At 36.2% G+C, this 18582-nt stretch overlaps 1 protein-coding gene and 1 pseudogene across 2 annotated transcripts; one reads left to right on the forward strand and one right to left on the reverse strand.

Annotated features, from left to right (window-relative positions):
* Positions 1 to 652: 652 nt before the first annotated feature.
* LOC110716269 lies at positions 653 to 15217 on the forward strand (annotated as a pseudogene).
* A 144-nt stretch (positions 15218 to 15361) lies between these two features.
* Positions 15362 to 18582, reverse strand: LOC110716316 (transcription factor FAMA-like). Of its 2 annotated transcripts, XM_021894926.1 has the most exons (4): positions 16577 to 17626; positions 16152 to 16425; positions 15893 to 16116; positions 15362 to 15766 (listed from the first exon to the last, which is right to left on the reverse strand). In XM_021894926.1, exons 1-4 carry the CDS (start codon positions 17624 to 17626, stop codon positions 15674 to 15676), a joined length of 1641 nt encoding a protein of 546 aa, XP_021750618.1. In that variant the 3' UTR covers positions 15362 to 15673. The 2 variants fall into 2 exon arrangements, with proteins under 2 accessions (XP_021750618.1, XP_021750617.1); XM_021894925.1 differs by adding an exon at positions 17738 to 18582 and having other exon boundaries at positions 15673 to 16425; positions 16577 to 17584.

The raw sequence follows: 18582 nt of genomic DNA on the forward strand, positions 1-18582 counted from the left end.
TACATTAATTTTTTATGCCAATTTCGAGCTCAATTTGAAATCCGGGATATTTTTCGATTAGCAAATCGTTGAAAAAAATGGATTAAATGGCAATTAATAATTTATTAGTATTTTTGGTCTGCAATTTTTACTTTATTTTTTTTGAATGACTTCAATTTGCAATTTATTTTTTTGAATGACTGCAATTTGCAAAATAATTCGTATAAATTTTAAACGAGTGCAATTGGCAAATTTTCGTTTACTAAATAATCGAGAATTTAGGCCCTAATTTATAGGGCGACAAAGACAATAGAATGGAAATTGGCACAAAGTTAAGTGAGTTGAAGCTGCGAAAGTGTATACGGCAGGGGCGGACTTGGCCTTGTGCCTGGTGGGTCAAATGACTCACCAGGGCCCAAAAAAATTTCTAAGTCTTTTTTTTTTTAAAAAAAAATAAATAAAAAATTATTAGTTTGTTAATTTTAGTCTTGTCAATTTTAAGCTTGTTAAATGTTAGTTAGTATTGTAATCTTGTCAATTTTCTAATTGGATGATCTTTGTAAGTAATTTTTTTTGGGAATTTTGGTAAAATTTTTTTTTTTTACATATTTGGTTATCGATTGTGAGTTTGTGACTCACCGGTCAGAAATTCCTGGGTCCGCCACTGGTATACGGTTGTTGAAGCTTTGACGTCCATAGCTATGTATCGGTCTGTTTGTGGTGTATATCGTATTCTCCCACGTTCTCCCGAACTCAAATGGAGAATATCAGGCGCCTATTTCTCCACTCACGTCGACGTCAATCAGCCATTGCTGGTAATTTTAATAAATTCATTCATTTTCTCTGTCTTGGATTAATAAGCTGGATAGTCTGGGATTGATTACATTAACATTAACAGGTGCGTGATTTCATACACGCGGCGCTTTACGACCCTGAGCATGGTTACTTCTCCAAAAGATCAGCTTCAGTTGGAGTTTTGGATTCTAGTATTAACTTCAATCAACTTCAAGGTTGTTCTCCATTCCAATTTCTGTCTATTATTATTCTTCTGCTCTATTCCAACTTGAAGTATTAATTTTTTTTTTTCCAGGCAGAAAAGCTTATTTGCAACATCTTAATAAGGTTTACAAACAAAGTGAAGTTTCATGGTTTACTCCTGTCGAGCTCTTTAAGGTTTACATTTTTCTTTTTCTATTTTTTTGATCTAAAATTCTAAATTAGGTATTTAGATTTTACAAACAATTATCTCTTGCAGCCTTGGTATGCCCATGGAATCGCCGAAGCCATTTTGCGAACCGCTAATCTTTCAGTTCCGCTAAAAGTGAGTCCCTTATTCAGTTATATGCTCAATTCTTTGTCTGGCTGCTTTTTCTTACTAAGATGTTATTTGAATTCAGATCTATGAAATAGGCGGCGGATCAGGAACTTGTGCAAAGGGTATAATGGATTATCTGATGTTGAATGCACCTTCATGAGTTTACAACAACATGACCTACATGTAGGTACATAGTCCAGGATAGCTTTACCTTTGTTACCTTATAGGTTCTGGATTGTGGATGTTCTCCTTATTTTTTTTTTTTTATACTTTTGTCTGTTATTATAACAATGATTATTAGTACTGTTATTCTTTCTTTGAATTGTATTACTTCAGATTTCCTCTAATATTTAAATTGGGTTATTGTGTTCACTTTATCTGTATCTTTATTTCATCTTGGAATCCAATTCTATGGGATGCTTTGGCATAGGAATATCATGTGGAATCTTATCTTGAAGTTATTTTTCCTCTCGGTTAAACTTCATGTGAGTTATAGGACTATTTTGGGTTTAGGAGAAATCTTCAGTGGGAGTCTGGGAGAAGACCTCTTTTCCTGTTGGTTCCCCTGTGCTTTATCAGCATTGAGTTTATCCCATGCTTTTCTAACTCATTGTATGGTTTGGGCCTTTGGGGGTGATTACGTTCATGTGGGTTGGAGTTTGGTCTCTTTTTTTCTTTCTTTTTTTTTGCAAGTATGAGAGTGTGAAAAGAAGATGCTAGAAAGGGGAACTGGAAACCCATATGACTATTTATTGTTCACCACTCCCTCCGTCCCTATTTGTTTGTCCCTATTCCTAATATGGTGACATTTTCTAACCACTAACCCTACTTGCATACACTCATAAAATCGAAAAAGATATAGGGAGTTTTGAGGGGCCTGTGTGGTTGCTCACCCCTTTAAATCAAAAGTATAGGAAGCTTGGTAATACTCTTGATAGTCTTGATGTTGTTCAAAGCATGGTTTTTAATAATGCTTTTATTTTTTATTTTTTATTTTATTTATTTATTTTTATTTAATTTTTTTTTTATTTTTTTATGGGTTGATCCAGATTGTTTTTAAGCATTTCAAATCACTATGTACTGATCAAATGAAAAGATATTATATTTTGGGCCGTATGACCTCTACAAAGCCTAGGATAGTTGGTCAAAGGGCAGTTTTCTTCTAATTATAAGGTTAGCTAGTTAAGTTCTTGTATTTTTAATGGATACTAATCATACAGTATGATGTAGAATTACATTCCACTTTAGTGGGTTCAAACTCTAATTAAATTAGCTACTTATAATGAGCACTTCTATTATATTTTAAAGATTCTTACATGTTTAGTCATCACTTAAGTGGGTTCATTTGCACCCGCATGCTTCTACATGCCTCCTCCCTTGTTGCCTCTTGTCTTCTCTTTGCCATCTTATAAATGATCTTTTCTCTCTCCTTGGGTATAACTGCCTTTGCCATACTTTTAGCCTCCTTATATGCTGCTGTAAAGGTTTCGTCGCTCCTACATTTTCCCTTGATAGCATTCCCTTTTTTATTTAATTGCTTTCACCCCTTCATTCCACCACAAAGTATCTCTCTACATCGAAGTGCTCCCCCTTAATTCCCCTAAGACCTCTTTGGCCACTCTCAAAGAAATAGTTCTTCATTCGTAACTAAGTCATGTCTAGATCCTCCTCTCCATCTCAATCAGCCTCCTTGATTACTTTTTTAGTAAAAACCTTAGCATTTGCATTCCTTAGAGTCCACCATCTTATCTTTGGCTCCTCTTGTCTTCCTTTTTTTTTTCGCCTTCTATTTCAAATGAATATTCATAACCAAAAGCCGGTGTTGGGTGACCACACTTTCCTGGGATGACCTTGCAGTTTAAGCAACTTTGTCTATCCGTGCTTCTTGTGAGCAGGAAGTCTATTTGTGTAGCATTTGTTCCACTCCGGAAAGTTATCAAGTGGAAATCCCGCTTCTTAAACCAAGTATTAGCTAGAATTATGGGGAAAAATCCATAATAGCCTAACCACTTGCATCCCTCTGCCTATACCCAAAGCCTCCATGAACACTCTCGAAGCCATCTCGGCTTGCCCTAACATGCCCATTCAAATCACCTCCAATATATAATTACCACCTCATCTAAATCCTCCCAAAATTGTCGTTTCTCCTCTGCTAAACCAACTTGGGGAGCATAAGTACTAATAATATTCACAATCTCCTTGCCACATAGCAACTTCACCCTTATCAATCTATCATTCTTCCGATAGACCCTTATTACCTCTTTCGACAAACTCTCATCGAGAATCACACCACTCCATTCCTAGCTCCACCATTCCTAGTCATATGGCTCGTTTCCCGTCCAACGTACCACACAAAACCAAGCCTCGAGCTCCTTCTCTTGTCCACCTTGTCTCTTGGAGGCACATGATGTTTACGTGTCTTCTCTTCATCACTTTTACCATTTCTGCCGATTTCCCCATAAGAGACCCCACATTCTAAGAGCCAATCCGCAAACTAGAGTCCTTCCTCACACGCTCCCTCATACCACGCTCACTCGTACTATGCTCCCTCGTACCACGCTTCATCGTGCCCCCAACTGCAAGCCCTTAATCATTTGACACCACACTTGGGCAATGTGGCGTGTCGCTTCCGGGCGACGACCTAGCAACCCTTGCATACTTATCACTACACCTCAGCGAGTCACTGTGTAGGGAACGCCCCCACGAAAATATCAGTTTGACTCATGTCATGGGATGTGACAAAGTTTTACACCGGCCTCCTCCTTTATCCCGACTTGGGACTGGCAGTGGGAAACCCACTAAGAAAGCTCAAGTGTAGCAAGAATTCTAGGATTTGGAGCACATACAGATTGTTCAACTTAAAAATAGAAAATTATACCATTGGTAAATCAAGGAATACCCAATACCCTCAAGGCTTTATTTTTTTTTTTTTTTTTTTTTCGTTCTTCTTTCTATTTGCAGTGCTATTAGCAAGTTTACTTTACCCTCTCTTTAAGATAGTTTTTGATACCCAACATGTAAGTGCTTGACCCTTGGATCCTATTCAGATTTGATAATTGGATAAGTATTATTTATAACTAAGGGCTTATTTTAGAAGGTGAAGTACTTTGTTGAATGGATTGTTTGTGAGTCCCTGACCGTAGATGAAGCAGTTCATTTGAGTAGACGAGTGGGACCTGGCTGAAACACAGTCTTTTCTGCTGATCAGTGCTCAGCTCACATGGGACATAATAGTGTTTGTCCTGTAGTTCGCTCGACTTCTTGGACGTATGAGTGTATGACTTCGGTATTTTTGGTCATTTACTGATGGAGCTAATTCAGGCAGAGTTTTTGAGCAGTATTACATGAAGTGGTAACGGTTGGGTTGACATCAGGCAGGATGGAGATAACATTTTTATGTGAGATTTATGGGGTGGAATTGCTTTCTATGGGATACAGGGTGACTTTACATTGAAATTTGGGAAGATTTAGCCATCTTATTGGAATTTGGATAGCACATTATAGTGATGCATCTGCCGTCATGAAAATTTTAAATTCATCTTTTTAATTGGTGCAGATCTGTGGAGATTAGTCCTTCTCTAGCTGAAAAACAAAAGGAAACTGTTGGCCAAGTTCAGAGTCACAAATCAAGATTTACAGTTGAATGTCGTGATGCTGCAGATCGAAATGGATGGGGTGTGTTCTTTTTTACTTTTTCTGCTGTAAGTCATAACTAATAAAACTTTTGATCGTTAATGTAGAAAATGTTGATTATACTTGATTTCACAGGGAGCAAATTTAGTTATATTCTCTAAAAAGGGATGGGGTGTGTTCTATTTTCCTTTTTCTGTTGTAACTCATAGCTAATAATACTTTCGATCATTATTGTAGAAAAACCTTAATCAAACTTGATTTTTCAGGGAACACATGTAATTGAATCCTCTAAAAAGATTTGTATAATTCTTCAGTATCTGTTTGAGAAGCTGTGCTGTGTAAGCTGTCCGTATCTTTAAAGAAATACCGATTCTAAGCATTTTTTTTAAAAAAAAAGCAAGGGGCACTGTATTAAACTTAGGACTTTCCAACTTAAGCAGTGTTTGGCCAAGATGTTGGATTATTTTTTCAAGTTAAGGAATAGAGATTCCCTAGAAGTAGAATTCCCTAGAAGGCATTACTGTTTCTGGCACTTAGATGCAGAAGATCCAATATTGGCCTAACACTGCTAGATTATCGTCCCTGTCCATAATACACTGTTGATGCCTCCAAATGATTCTATGTATTATTTTTTGTCTTTGTTAAGATGATTATGTGTGTATGGTTAACTAAGGTATGTCTATTTTTTGTACAATATATATGATTTGCATGGAATCATTCCCATCAATGATTTGCTTCAAAATAGAAATATATACAACTTTTCTTCTGCACTTATATGAATTTATTCCCATTTACTATCTAATGTAAATAGATGTGATTTTTCTTGTTTTGCGTAGGTAATGTACAAGAGGAGCCATGCTGGGTCATAATGCTAGAGGTATGTCAAACTCAATTATTAGTGTCTTGTAAATTGTAATAAACTTTTATTGGTTGTTTAATTATAATAATTGCTCTGATTTTGTTTGGTTGTTGCAAAATGGGGTGGGTAATTGGGGAGTTACTCAGTTGGAAAGAGGTACTGCTGAAAAGGAGCCAATTTGATGAGAAGAGAGATAGAATTATAAAGGAGTCCTTGTGATGAAGAGAGATAGAATTATAAAGGAGTCCTTGTGATGAAGAGAGATAGAAATAGTTATAAAAGGGTACTAACCGCAACCTTGACTAAAGCAATCCCTCTTCCTCTTATTATATAAGCTTCACAAACTAAATTCTGTACCCTGCTTCCTTTCTCTTCTTTTTGCCTGTTAATTTAAAATAGTGACAATTCAAATGGAAACTTATCTTCCCTTTTGACAGGAGTATAATTATATATTATTAAAGGATTGTATATTTTGTACTTAGAATGTAACTTCATATTCCATGCTTGTCTATCAAATTCTTTTTTCTGCAATTTCGACTTAATTTCGTGCAATGATATTAGATACTACTAATTTGTTTAGAGAAATATATCTACAAAAGTACGAAGTTACCTCGAATTTATGAGTTTCAAGTTTTGAAAACGGAAAATGTGACCTTCATTGGAGTTATGGGCATCATAGGTCATGAAATTTGGAAGGAACAGTAGATAATTCAAATTGTTTTTGACTTCTGTTAAATCTGTGAATTCTTCTGTAAGGTACTTGTTTCATTGCAAATAACAATGACTGGTATTTTGCTGAATATATCTGCTAATGTGATTGTGTATGAATATAGGTCAGATGTACGTATATTATGTGCATATAAAAAAGAATGTTAATGTTACTTATCTTAACAAAAAGCTATACAAAAAGCCATATTGAATGCTAAAAATTATAGGAGTTAAAAGAAGCTCAGCCTGTTCGTAACCTTTATTGAAGTGTACCCTAGGTTGGTTTGTGCTGATTGAAAATGTAGCATGAGGTCAACTTTTGGCTCGACTCATAACATTCCACCCATGTTGTACTATATGAGGGTAAAAGAACACACCAGGGGACTTACCCATATGGAGTTATAGGTTGACAACTTGACATCACATATTTACATGTGTTAAAAAACGAAAGGCCAGAATTTTTTAATGCTATCATATGCTTCCTCTATTTCTTTATTGACACGTGTTGACTTTTGACACTATTCACAAATTTCACCTTTTCTAACCTTTGTGATTAATAACGACAAAATATAGTCATGTGGCATCGTGACAGCCTAAAGTCGTATCACCTAATCAAAAGTAATTCCTAAAACCACTAGCTAAATTAGATAGGGAAGTAGGGTCGAATCCACAATGGTCTTTTACTCCTAATGGATTATTATAATCTAAATTATCAAAGAACGGGTATGATTTGTGCGTAGTTAAACTAAAACAATATTTAAACTATAGGGAATAATCAACAATTAAAAGGCCTAGGGTATAGGTTCACCAATAATTAATAATCTGGGATAAAACATAACAATCAATAATCAATATTGCAATTAATCAGATTAGCAAGCTCTCGCACTTTATTAATCACAAAATTTAGAACTAGTAGGCTCTCGCAATTTATTAGATCCAATTCCACCTATTGAAACTAACCTTTATATCAAAATTACATCTGCTCGATTTATAACCCAATTGCATAGAATTAAAACAATTCAATAGGAAATTAATATGTAATATCAACAACCAACAATAATAAATTATCCCTTCATATTAATCATGGATCTCTAAAACCCTAGAGTTAAACTACTCGTGCATAATTAAAACTAAACTAAACAAAGCATATAATACAAGTATAAAGAAAACAATCATAAAAAATTAAAGAAAATGAAAATAAAAATAATATAAAAGCTAATAAAGCTAAAAACTGTAAAAATGTAACTAGTGCAAAAGTAATTATAAAAAGAAGCGAAAAGCTAATATATATCCAACTAAAAGACAAAAACCTATCAGAATCCTAGCTAGAAAACTATCAGCTAAAAAACTTGCTCCCTCATAAAAGCGTACTAAAGGCCAAATAAATACAAGCATCATCATTGCCTTCTAATCAAAAGCCCATATTGGGTTTTTATTTCCAAGCCCAAAACTAAGAGCCGACATCAATCATCCATAAACCTGGCCCATCCAATCGGCCCGGTCACCATAACGCCCAACGCTACTACTCTTATTTGCTTGGGTCTGTAAACTTGGGCAATTGATTTAGGCCCGAATTCTCTCTTTTGCTCACCACTTGATCCATTCTAGTAAACTTTGACCGTCATACTTGTTTAGCACTTTAGTAACTTAGACTTCCATAGCCTACTCACTTAATCGAGCCCCTATTCAATGGATCATATTTCTGTAACTCGGTCTTCGGCTTCAAATATACGGTCATAAAATTTGCTCCAAACTTTAATGTATTCGTAGTGGCTCAATAAGTTTGGGAATTGTCGTAATTCTGCAATCAATCAAAGCCTTAATCCCATAAGTGGGTCGGCTACATGAACCAAAAGTGATTGTTTCGTAAGTTATCCACGAAAATCTTCCTCCTCAATCCCTTATGATCCTACTCTTCCACTCTTCGTACCGATGCACCCTTGGGGTCTTCGTCTTACATGCCTGAACCAACGCAAGCGATTTTTCTTTAGTTTGTCAGCAATTCTTGCAACACCCACTTTCTTGCGAATAACTTCATTTCTGATTCTATCTCTTAGAATTTTCCCGCACATCCATCTTAATATGCGCATTTCCATAACCTCCATCTTTTTAATGTGCTTCTTCTTAGAAGCCCAACATTCTGTACCACAAAGCAACACTGTGGCACGGGGAATAAAATCATAGATAAAATACACATATCACAACGTATTAGAATTGTTTCAATATATATATTTTTTATAATATCAAAACTTTATTATTTTTACTTATTGATGATTAGAGATATTAGTCGTTTAAGTTGTAATAGATTGCTTTTTTAAAACATGAAAACTCGTCAAGTTTATACCTCCGTTTCATATTTTTTGCAACTTTGGAATATTTTATCTTTCACAAATAATACCCCAAAGTTGCAAAAAAATATGAAACGGAGGTAGTATAGTTTTTTTAACACTTGCGCACCCAAATTTGTATTGATAATTTCTATTTTGGATAACGCTACTTGATTTTACTATACGTGTTTAAGGATTCCGAACCCAATAGGAAAATTTTCTGGATCCGCATTGCTTCTATTGCGCTGTTTAGCTGAGCTCATCATCACCCCTACACAAAAGAATGGATAAAGACACTGTGGGGCCTAAGAACTTTAAAATATTGATGAACTTTTGACCTATGGAGACAGATTGTCAGAGTCTTATGTCTCTATGAGTATTAAAACACCTTTGTTTTGAATTCTTTTACTGTACTCTTTTTTTTTTCTTTACTCAGCTTCCATGGGAGCCCCTTTAGTTTTTAGAAGCATACCTGAGGATAGGTATTTAACTTTTATCTTTTTACGATTAGGGCCATTTATCTCAGATCCTGTTTTTCATACTAGATCCTTGGTGTTATTTGGAGCCACCTTAGCAAAATCCTTGGTGTTATTTGGAGCCACCTTAGCAATGCTACATAACAAGTGTTCTCTATATTTTTCTTTCAGGTGCTTGATAATCTTCCCCACGATCTTATCTATGCTAAAAATCAAGGTTCTCCTTGGGAAGAAGTATGGGTTGAGAAGCAGCTTGACAGGTAGGCATGAAATTGCGAGTTAGATTGTCTTTGTTTATGAATTGTCAGTCAGATGCAATCCCACACAAGAACAACAATAATGTTACCCATAACCGACGTAAAGTAGCAGAGAAGCTCCATATTTACATAATTATACCAAAATTTCACTCCAGGGGGGTATAACCGCGTTTTCCACTATTTTTTATTTATTATTTTAAAAAATGGCTACAAATTCACTCGTGTAGACATCTTTGCATTCTTATGATTTGTGTGATTCCATGAGAGGACAAATTAGTAGGTGGTTTCACATCTCATGTTTATGCAAGTATACATTTAGTTTGAACATATATTACCAACGTAGGTCAAGCTTGTATTTACTTTCTCATGGTCTCTTGCTTGAATTGATTAATCGTAAGTAAATTGGGAGATTCCTTAATCTATGCTGCTTTGAATTGGATATGGGTGTTATTTTGCCTAAAAAAGTGACATCAAAAACATTTTGTTTAAAAATCTGGGCTTTTTTCATCCAAAAAATTTTAAACTCCAAATGACAACCAATGATAGATGGACTGGACACTGCTTATAGAAATTTGGTGTTTTTTTTTTTTTTTTTTTTTTTTTGATATTCATATTCTGTGTTTTGGACCTGTTACTCAGTTCAGCAGTTGAGCTATGAGCCATAAATCTTAAATCCAACAGTAACTTGAAGTTTATTGAAATTGACAGGGCAACTCCTTCTGAGTCATACAGACCTTTAAAAGATCGATTAATTACACTTTGCATTTAGATATTGTCCAAAGATATTAATGGCCCAGTAAATGGTGTAGCATCAGCTGCAAGAAACATTTTTTCTAAACTTTTCCCTAAGCCTCAACGTTGTTGGCTACCAACCAGCTGTCTGGTAAGCAGAATTTGATTTTACACATCTTAATCTGTTGCTTAAATTCATTGCTTGAAGATGAGATGGCTGCTACTGTTCTGTCAGAAACTCATAGAGGCATTACATAGTGCCCTGCCAAAGATGTCGTTGATTGCATCAGATTTTAGTTACCTACCTGATGTGAGGATACCTGGTGTAAGGGCTCCGCTGGTCTCAGCAAAGGTAATTGTTTTATATGGAACAATGCATGGTTTTTTTTATTTTTATTTTTATTCTGCCTTTTCTATTTATCTTCTTGTGCTACAATTTCTTGAAACTGGCAACCTTCTTCAGAAATTATGTCAAGGTTCCTGTATGCTTCTATCTCTGATTACAAGTATTTTTTATTGGTTCTGTGCAGATTGATGGCTGTAGCATAGATTATGATAGCTACCTGGATGCAAAGGTTTGCCTTGTTTTTATTTATTTATTTTCCCCCTTTAAGTCCATGTTCATTGCAAGCGCTGTGTACAATTTTATCTAATACAATACTAAAATATAATTAAGATATCATATTCCACCCCACATCTCGGAGTTTTAAGGTAGGAGGCTGGAGGTGCACTATTGTGCCTGACGGCCCTGATCAGAATTTTCTCTGATATTTTCATTTAGGAATGACATGTCATCCCACCATTTCCACAAATGTTGTGTTCATATATGAAAACAGGCCACTGCAACTTATGGGCGTTATTGCATAAAATAGCTACGTCAAATGATACAAAGACGTTATTTTTATACTATTGGTTTATCCGTTGGATTTACTATGTCGTAAAATGGACCCCATACCCCTTTGCTACCGGCGAAAGAGTGGCTAAAAATAATGGTAAGTCTGATATAAATTCTGATGATCTGAACTTTGTTACAAATGGCAACCGGGCTTAGTGCATTTAACTTAGGCAATGTGTTTCTTGATGGAGTGTCCAAGTGTTTTCCTTTGTGAGAATCTATGTTATAAAAATTGGATAGATCATAAATAAAATATTGTAACAAGCTACCTAATAAAGTATAAAATGTTGGCGTTGACTTTTCGTTTTTTGCTTTTTGTTTTTTTTCCTCTATTTCACCCAAAATTCAGTCTTCTCCTTCTTCAAAGCCCTCATGTTCATCTTACTTAATCTGTTGTGGAAGAAGATCAAACCATAAAAATACGCTTGCCCAATACTTCACCGTAAAAGGAGACTGAAAATGGATTTATATGAGGATGAGATATTTGACCGTAGGGGGTGGAGAAGGGAGGTTTTTGTGGATGACTATATGGAATAATCACTTTTGGTTCATGTAGCCGATCCCACTTATGGGATTAAGGCTTTGATTGATAGATTGATTTTTTATGTCCTCTTTCATGTTGCCTCAAGTCCCACAACATGTTTTTTGTTTTATCGAGTCATCGTCTTGGGTTTTATATTTGTGATTGGGTCACAGTAGTTCATGTGGCTCAAGTCCCACAACATTTTTTTTTGTTTTTTGTTTTATCCAGTTATCTGCTAGGGTTGTGTATTAGTGATTAAGTTTTAGACCCACAGTAGTTACTTGGACCTGGCAGATTATTCTAGAGCTTAGTAGTATAACTCTCTTTGTTTAAATTATAGAATAATCTTAATTTATACCATGTCCAAGTTTAGGACAGTGTTCCTGTGTCCTAAATTTTCATATCAAACTCATATTTGTACTCGTATGCGAAGCAGTTCAAGTATCATTGCATAGTCTAAATAGGTTTGAGCTATGAAAAGCATACTTCTAATGAACAGGATAATTCTTAATAATTAATTTCTTTCTTATCTTCCTGTTGCAGGGTGATGCTGATATCTTTTTCCCAACAGACTTCTGGCTTTTGGAACGCTTTGATCATTATTGCTCTGGTTGGCTGGAAACAAGCCAAAAAAATCCATTGAAAGAAAAGAAGAGGAGGCGGACGATTACAGTAAGTAGCATGTCTGACTTTATAGTTCTTTTAATTAATTAAATACTATGTGGGTTGGCAAAGTACTGTTAGCTTACCTTAATGTCTATGCAGAGTGAGTGATTCATGTGGATAACATGTAGCTATGAAGTTATGGAAAATTCATGTTTAATCAATCTTAAAAACTGAAAATGCTTTTGATATCGTTTGCCATCTCATTCTCTTCCCATAATAAATTTAGCTTAAGAGAATTTCAAGGTTATCATTTAGGTTTTAATAGGTTAAAATAATTTCAAGTGTCTAATTCCACAATTTGATTTCATATTGGATGTGGGCCATCAGAATTTTATTCCCTTCTACTAGCATGACCTAGCAGCTTAACCTATGGAATTGGATTGACTGATTATGGTCCAACAACTTGTGCTTGTCATCATGACTGTGTGTAACATTGATTTTAGCTTCCTGATGTGGCATTAACTTTTGAGCTTTTATCCTTGCCGAAGGTAGTTTTTTTTTTTCCCGAGGGAAGTAGTGATTTTCTCTTTTTCATTTTGTTCTTAAGAAGGTAATTTAATACCTTTTCCATTCCAGATTACTTGACACTACGGGTGAGCAAAAATACGAGGAATTGGAACTGGAACCAATTAGGAACCGGTGGATTCGGAACCAGAATTGGACCAGGTGGTTCTAATTCTGGGTAATAAATTAAGGAACCGGTTGCAACCGGTTCCAATTCCAATGCTCGATTTTTTGGATCCGGAACCGATTGGGTACCCGGTTACCCAACATATGTTACACTAAATAAGTTTTTAAAAATAAAATTATGTTAAATGTATCTAGTTAGTAAAATTAAAAAAAAATATTATTAATACCTAACATTAATAAAATAGATTAATGCATATATAAATACAAGTGTTAAACGCTAAAAATAAAAATAGACTAAAATAATTATTATAATTTATATTATATTTTAACAATTATATACATAAGTGGGTACCCGAAACCGGAACCGGTATCCGGTAGTTCCAATTCCAAATCCTAAATTTTAGATCCCGGTTGAAACCAATTCCAATTCCAATTCCAGTTCCGAATTTTAGGATTCGGTTCCAATCAATTTCGGGTTCGGGTACCCGGTTGGCTCACCCCTACTTGACACGTTTCTTTTTAGCACACATATTAAGGTGAAGTGAGAGAAGAAAAAGACAAAATTATCCTTACCCTACCATTATCCACCTTTTCTTACCTTGGCCTTTTTCCTTGGCAAGTTGACTGAACAACCAGCTGCCACCACTCCCACCTTTGTCACCACCTTTTTCCTCACCATAAAACCTTCTCCCCTCTCCTTTTCCAGACCTACAGTCCAACCACTCCCTTCCTTGGTTGTTTAGGGTTGTGGTTTCTACTTTCTAAAGAAGCCGAAGGAGAGAGAGATTGCAGGAAGAGGGCGGCGACTCAAGTTAGGGTTCCAGAGTGGATATGGATCATGGCCCACAAAACATTGTTGCCATTGATCATTTTGTGCTTCTTACGTTGACACTCGTTAGAAGCTTCGTTGGCAAGGAAGCTGATGAACGCCAACATGCTAGCCTGCATGATTTCCATGAGTCTTTCGAGATTTTAGCCATCCATTGGAGAAGGCTGCTTGTTAAAGAAAGGGTAAGGGGGTTAACTGCAATTCTGCAAGAGATTTGTTGGAGTGGTGTCATTTGTCAAATATATCTAGTGGTGGAGTGGGGAAGGTGATGATGATGGAATGAGAGATTAGAGGATTTGTTATGATGAAAGGAGGAGAGAGAAGAGGACTAAGAGAAATTAGTGACGGTAAAATTTACATTGTAACATATAAAATTTACCCAATATGGAAATGTTTCAACTGACAAGAAACTGTCCAAAGAAGAATACCTGTCAGGGCTATCACCTAATTTGGAACGGAGGAAGTATGTCATCATTCTCCTTAATCATATCTTGATTGACTCATTATGGCATTGATTTTCTGTGTTTTCATTTAATAATAGCTTCATCAGTTTCAATTGGCCTTTTGTAACCTCCTCAGTTTTTGTTTGCAGCTTGATACATCTGCTTTCATGGAACAATTCGGGCTGCCGTCAAAAACAAGAACCAAAGATGGTTACAATCCGCTGTTAGATGACTTCAAGAATACCAAGTTCTATCTCAGTGTGCCGACTTATAATATCAAATAGGTGATGGAGAACTTCCCTTTGGCTAGAAATTCAGACACCCTAGACAAAACACTTGCCTTGTAAGATGCCCCAGGTTTTTACTTGTAAATTTCCATACCTAGCGGTAGGTAAGAGATTAGAAAAACCTATCCAAAATGGCATAGTGATTTAAGCGACATTCCTTTTGATTAATAATTAATTGTATTGGCGAACACTTTTATTGTTTAGCCAATGTAAAGATGGTGAGCATTGGCTCAAGTCCAAAAAATAATAAAAATAAGGAGAGATCTTACACAAGTTAAGTGAAGTCACCATAAAATCACATGGTAATGGAAATAATCCAATAAACTTGTTCGTTTGTCATTTGTTATTTTCCACTATTTGAATGTGGTAACATCAAGTACTTTTTAGCTTTTACATAATATTCGTGGTGCAAATGTATACTACACTTGAATTATTGTGATGATTGTGTGATGCAAAGGTTGGGTGTTACACCCTAATACCGACGGGATGTTAAATTTCAATCATGTAATCTGACAAGTCAACGCTCTCCTTTGGGCTTTGGCCATGCATGTCGTCATATGTATATATGGGGCCCGTTGACTTTCGAACTAAACTCTAGCTTATACGATTGATCTGATCTCAACTCTTGCTTTCAATATTTGACGTTTTATTTGCAGCCCTACATGATTTGTCTCTATCTCAATTCTTAATGCATTATTATTTGGTCATACTCATAATATATCCTCCCTTCTCTTTCTTGTATAATCGTATTCGTAATTAATAGCTGCCCATTTCAATTTTGTCCAATACATGATGGATGGGCTGTGTTTATGAGGATTTGACATTTCTTTTTGGATTTGCTCCAAATCCAATTTTTTTTTGAGTCACACATTGTCAATGGCTCTACTCGCTAGCTATGTGCTTAGTTGCTTACTTTAAAAACATCAAAATAACAATAATACCGAAATACTGTAGCATATAATACGACTTTGTAATAAGAGTCCTATTATACACATTTTTTAGAGTGACCTTACTAATTGTACATGTCTGTAACTTTTTTTTTTCAAGGTATTATAAAATTTTAAATCAACGTACAACATAATAAGTTAACAACTTTCTATCTGAGGAAATAACCTTAAATGATATTGGTATTGGCATGAATAAAAGTAAATATTTGCTGGACAGAAGTAGCAATATCCTCTGCAGTAAACCGTGCTTCATTAGCAACCTATAAAAATCGGTATTAAGTATTATTATTTTGCTGGATCACATGAAATAAAAGTCTACAATGGAGTATCTGAATCAGCCAATTATTAATGTAGAATGGATCGAGCGAGTAAGCCAAACAATGTACCTTAACATTGAAAGAATAAAGAACAGTCTGCTCAATGGTGGTGATGTTGGTGTGGAGAATAGTGAAGTGCAGATCCTCAAGGGCAGCAATGGCCTTGATGAGTTGGCCATGGCGTCTGCGAGAGAGTATCTTAATTAAAGCATCAAAACCTAACACCTTCACTTCTACGTCTGCAAAGCAAGTCTTGCTCTCAGCAGTCTCTTCGCGGAGCAATCCTCCCGTAGCTGCAGGCATAGGGTAGGCGTAGGCATAGCCATAGGGTCCAACTGATGATCCAAAAGCCTGAGTTGATCATCATCCTGATGATGGTACTGACTACCCATTGGTGGAGGAAAACCCAGAGGTGGTTGTACTTGTGGCGTTTGCTGAACTAGTCCTAGTGCTGTTGATGATGATGAGGTAGAAGAGTCTCCCATGGGCCGCGGTTGATCTCCATACAGTCTTCTCCTCTTCTGGGACTCCAGACACTGTAGTAGTTGCTCCAGTTCTCTCACAAACTCTATTGCTCCTCCTATTATTGATGCTTGGTCTCCCTACATTACCATCTTCATAAGATTTTACTCAAGTACTAATTTACATGCATGCTACAATGTAAAATTTTAATAAAGCCAAATTTGAATGGTTGATGATAGCTTCATAAATTTTTTAAAGATGAAAGGCAGTTAAGCAGCTATAGTTACATACCCTTTGGACATAGGAGCTCGGCATAAGAGACCTCAAAACGCGAAGGTGCTCGTTCATTTGCTTTCTCCGGTTTCTTTCCACGGCAATATGAGTCATCCTTTGACTTTCCACTTCCTCATTTGTCTTGATACTACGAGGCCTTTTTCTCTTGCTGCTGCTGCTGCTGCTTTTATTAATATGCCCCATTGTTCCTCCTGCTGCTGCTCCTTCCATAAGATTATTATCATCATTAGTAGCATTACCGAGAAACTCAAGCTGCACTGGGTTACTGAGATTGTTAGCAGATGTTGACAAAACACCAGCAGTAGCAGCAGCTGCAGCAGCATCTTCTTGTTGATGGTCATAGCCATATTCTCTGTCTCTAAAATCCTCTAAAGGATCACCAAAACCTCCATCTCTATCATTAATACTGTTATTGGTTGGAGTATTGCTATCATCGTGAATACTGCTTGTATTACCATGACCTGGCACCATATGTGAGTTACTAAGTACAGGAAACTTGAGGAAATAAACAGGGTCTATCGCAGTGATGGTGTGGTCGTCCTCTTGATCCGCGTTGCTATTCTCCTGATGCTGGAGTCGCTGAGGATGGTTAAGTGCCAACTTTGGTCCAAAATCTGCAAACTGCATAACATCTGCAAAGCTCAGTGTCCTATCCATGTTAATGGGGATACCTCCACTAACACAGTTGATGCTGCTGTTGGGCTGATCCAGCAGAAGTGGTTGTTGATGTTGATGCTGCTGCTGCCGCTGTCGTTTCTGCTGTTGTTCCGAATGATAAGCTATTCTTGATGGAATCCCATTGTTAATAAGGTCGGGAGGAGGATTGCTTAGCATGTAATCCACCATAACTGATCCGCTCCCGAGAATTATGGTATTATCATGGTTGTGAGCTTCAGGTTGATGATAAGGCAGCAATGACCCACTATGATTATTACTTGTAGGATTAGGAGGATCAGAAGAGTCGTCTACATTGGCAGAAAATCTCCCTCCTGCTTCAGTGGCCGCCTGCACAAGTAGTGGAGACGTAGAGTACCCCATAAATTTCATGATAAAAAGGGTAGCTACTAGCTAGAGTAGAGAGGTAAAAAAGGGTTTTGTCAACAAATATATACAAAACAAGTTATATGTAAATTTTGAATAAACTATGAATGATCGTACCTCGTAGTTGATCTCTTCTCTCTGCATCAGACTTTATACACGTCGTAAGTAGGACCTAGCAGTTAAAATTTGTTGAGTACGTAGGACAAGATGATGTAGCATTAAACAGGGAAAGTGGCCTTAGTTGAACTCTTATCACAAGAGGACAATATATGTTTGTATATGAAAGTGTATTCATAGGTGGTGTGTACCGTGGACTTCCTGCGCGGTTGTGGGAAACTACCAAATGTTAGCAGTGACTACTAATCTTACAAGGGGTATGAGAGTGATATTCATGGTTTTGCCATATATTAGCAATAAGTTAGTAACTCGCGTACGTGCAATATTGGATGTAAATAGTGGTGAAGAAATGACATACAAGCTAAGTTATAAGGAGGAGGATTTCTGTCGACTCTAGAGCCGTATGTCTCGTTAAATTTATGAATGAAAACAATTTAGTATTGTAGATGAATACATACATGTACATATGGAGAGAGATATATATATAGCCACATGCAAAAACAAGTCAAGAAAGAAAAGAGGGGTGGGGGGTTTGATTTAATCAGGAGCCTTTGCAGAGTAAATATCCAGCAGTAGCAACACCAACAGCACCACCATCAAATAAATATGGGATTGGATGACTTGATTTGGCTTTTCATGATTCTAATTAATGTGATTCACAGGCCAACCAACGCTCTTTTTTTTTTTTTTTTTTGGCTTTCTCATGATTCTAATTAATCTTCTTCCTTTCAACTCCATCACTCGTAATATCAAAACTTAGCTTTTTAAATTTCAAAACCTCCTTTTTTGAATTCTCCATCCATCCTAAATCATGATTTCCGTGATATATCTTATATATTCAATAC

The sequence above is a fragment of the Chenopodium quinoa genome, unplaced genomic scaffold (genome assembly GCF_001683475.1).
Source record: "Chenopodium quinoa cultivar QQ74 unplaced genomic scaffold, ASM168347v1, whole genome shotgun sequence".
Classification (NCBI taxonomy): domain Eukaryota; kingdom Viridiplantae; phylum Streptophyta; class Magnoliopsida; order Caryophyllales; family Amaranthaceae; genus Chenopodium; species Chenopodium quinoa.

Excerpts from the sequence above, each read along its gene's own strand:
- LOC110716316 (XM_021894926.1), bottom strand. The coding sequence starts at position 17,626 with ATGAAATTTATGGGGTACTCTACGTCTCCACTACTTGTGCAGGCGGCC. Across the intron at positions 16,426-16,576 it reads CGAGCTCCTATGTCCAAAGG|GGAGACCAAGCATCAATAAT; the intron begins GTATGTAACTAT and ends ATGGTAATGTAG. Across the intron at positions 16,117-16,151 it reads TTTGGATCATCAGTTGGACC|CTACGGGAGGATTGCTCCGC; the intron begins CTATGGCTATGC and ends CTATGCCTGCAG.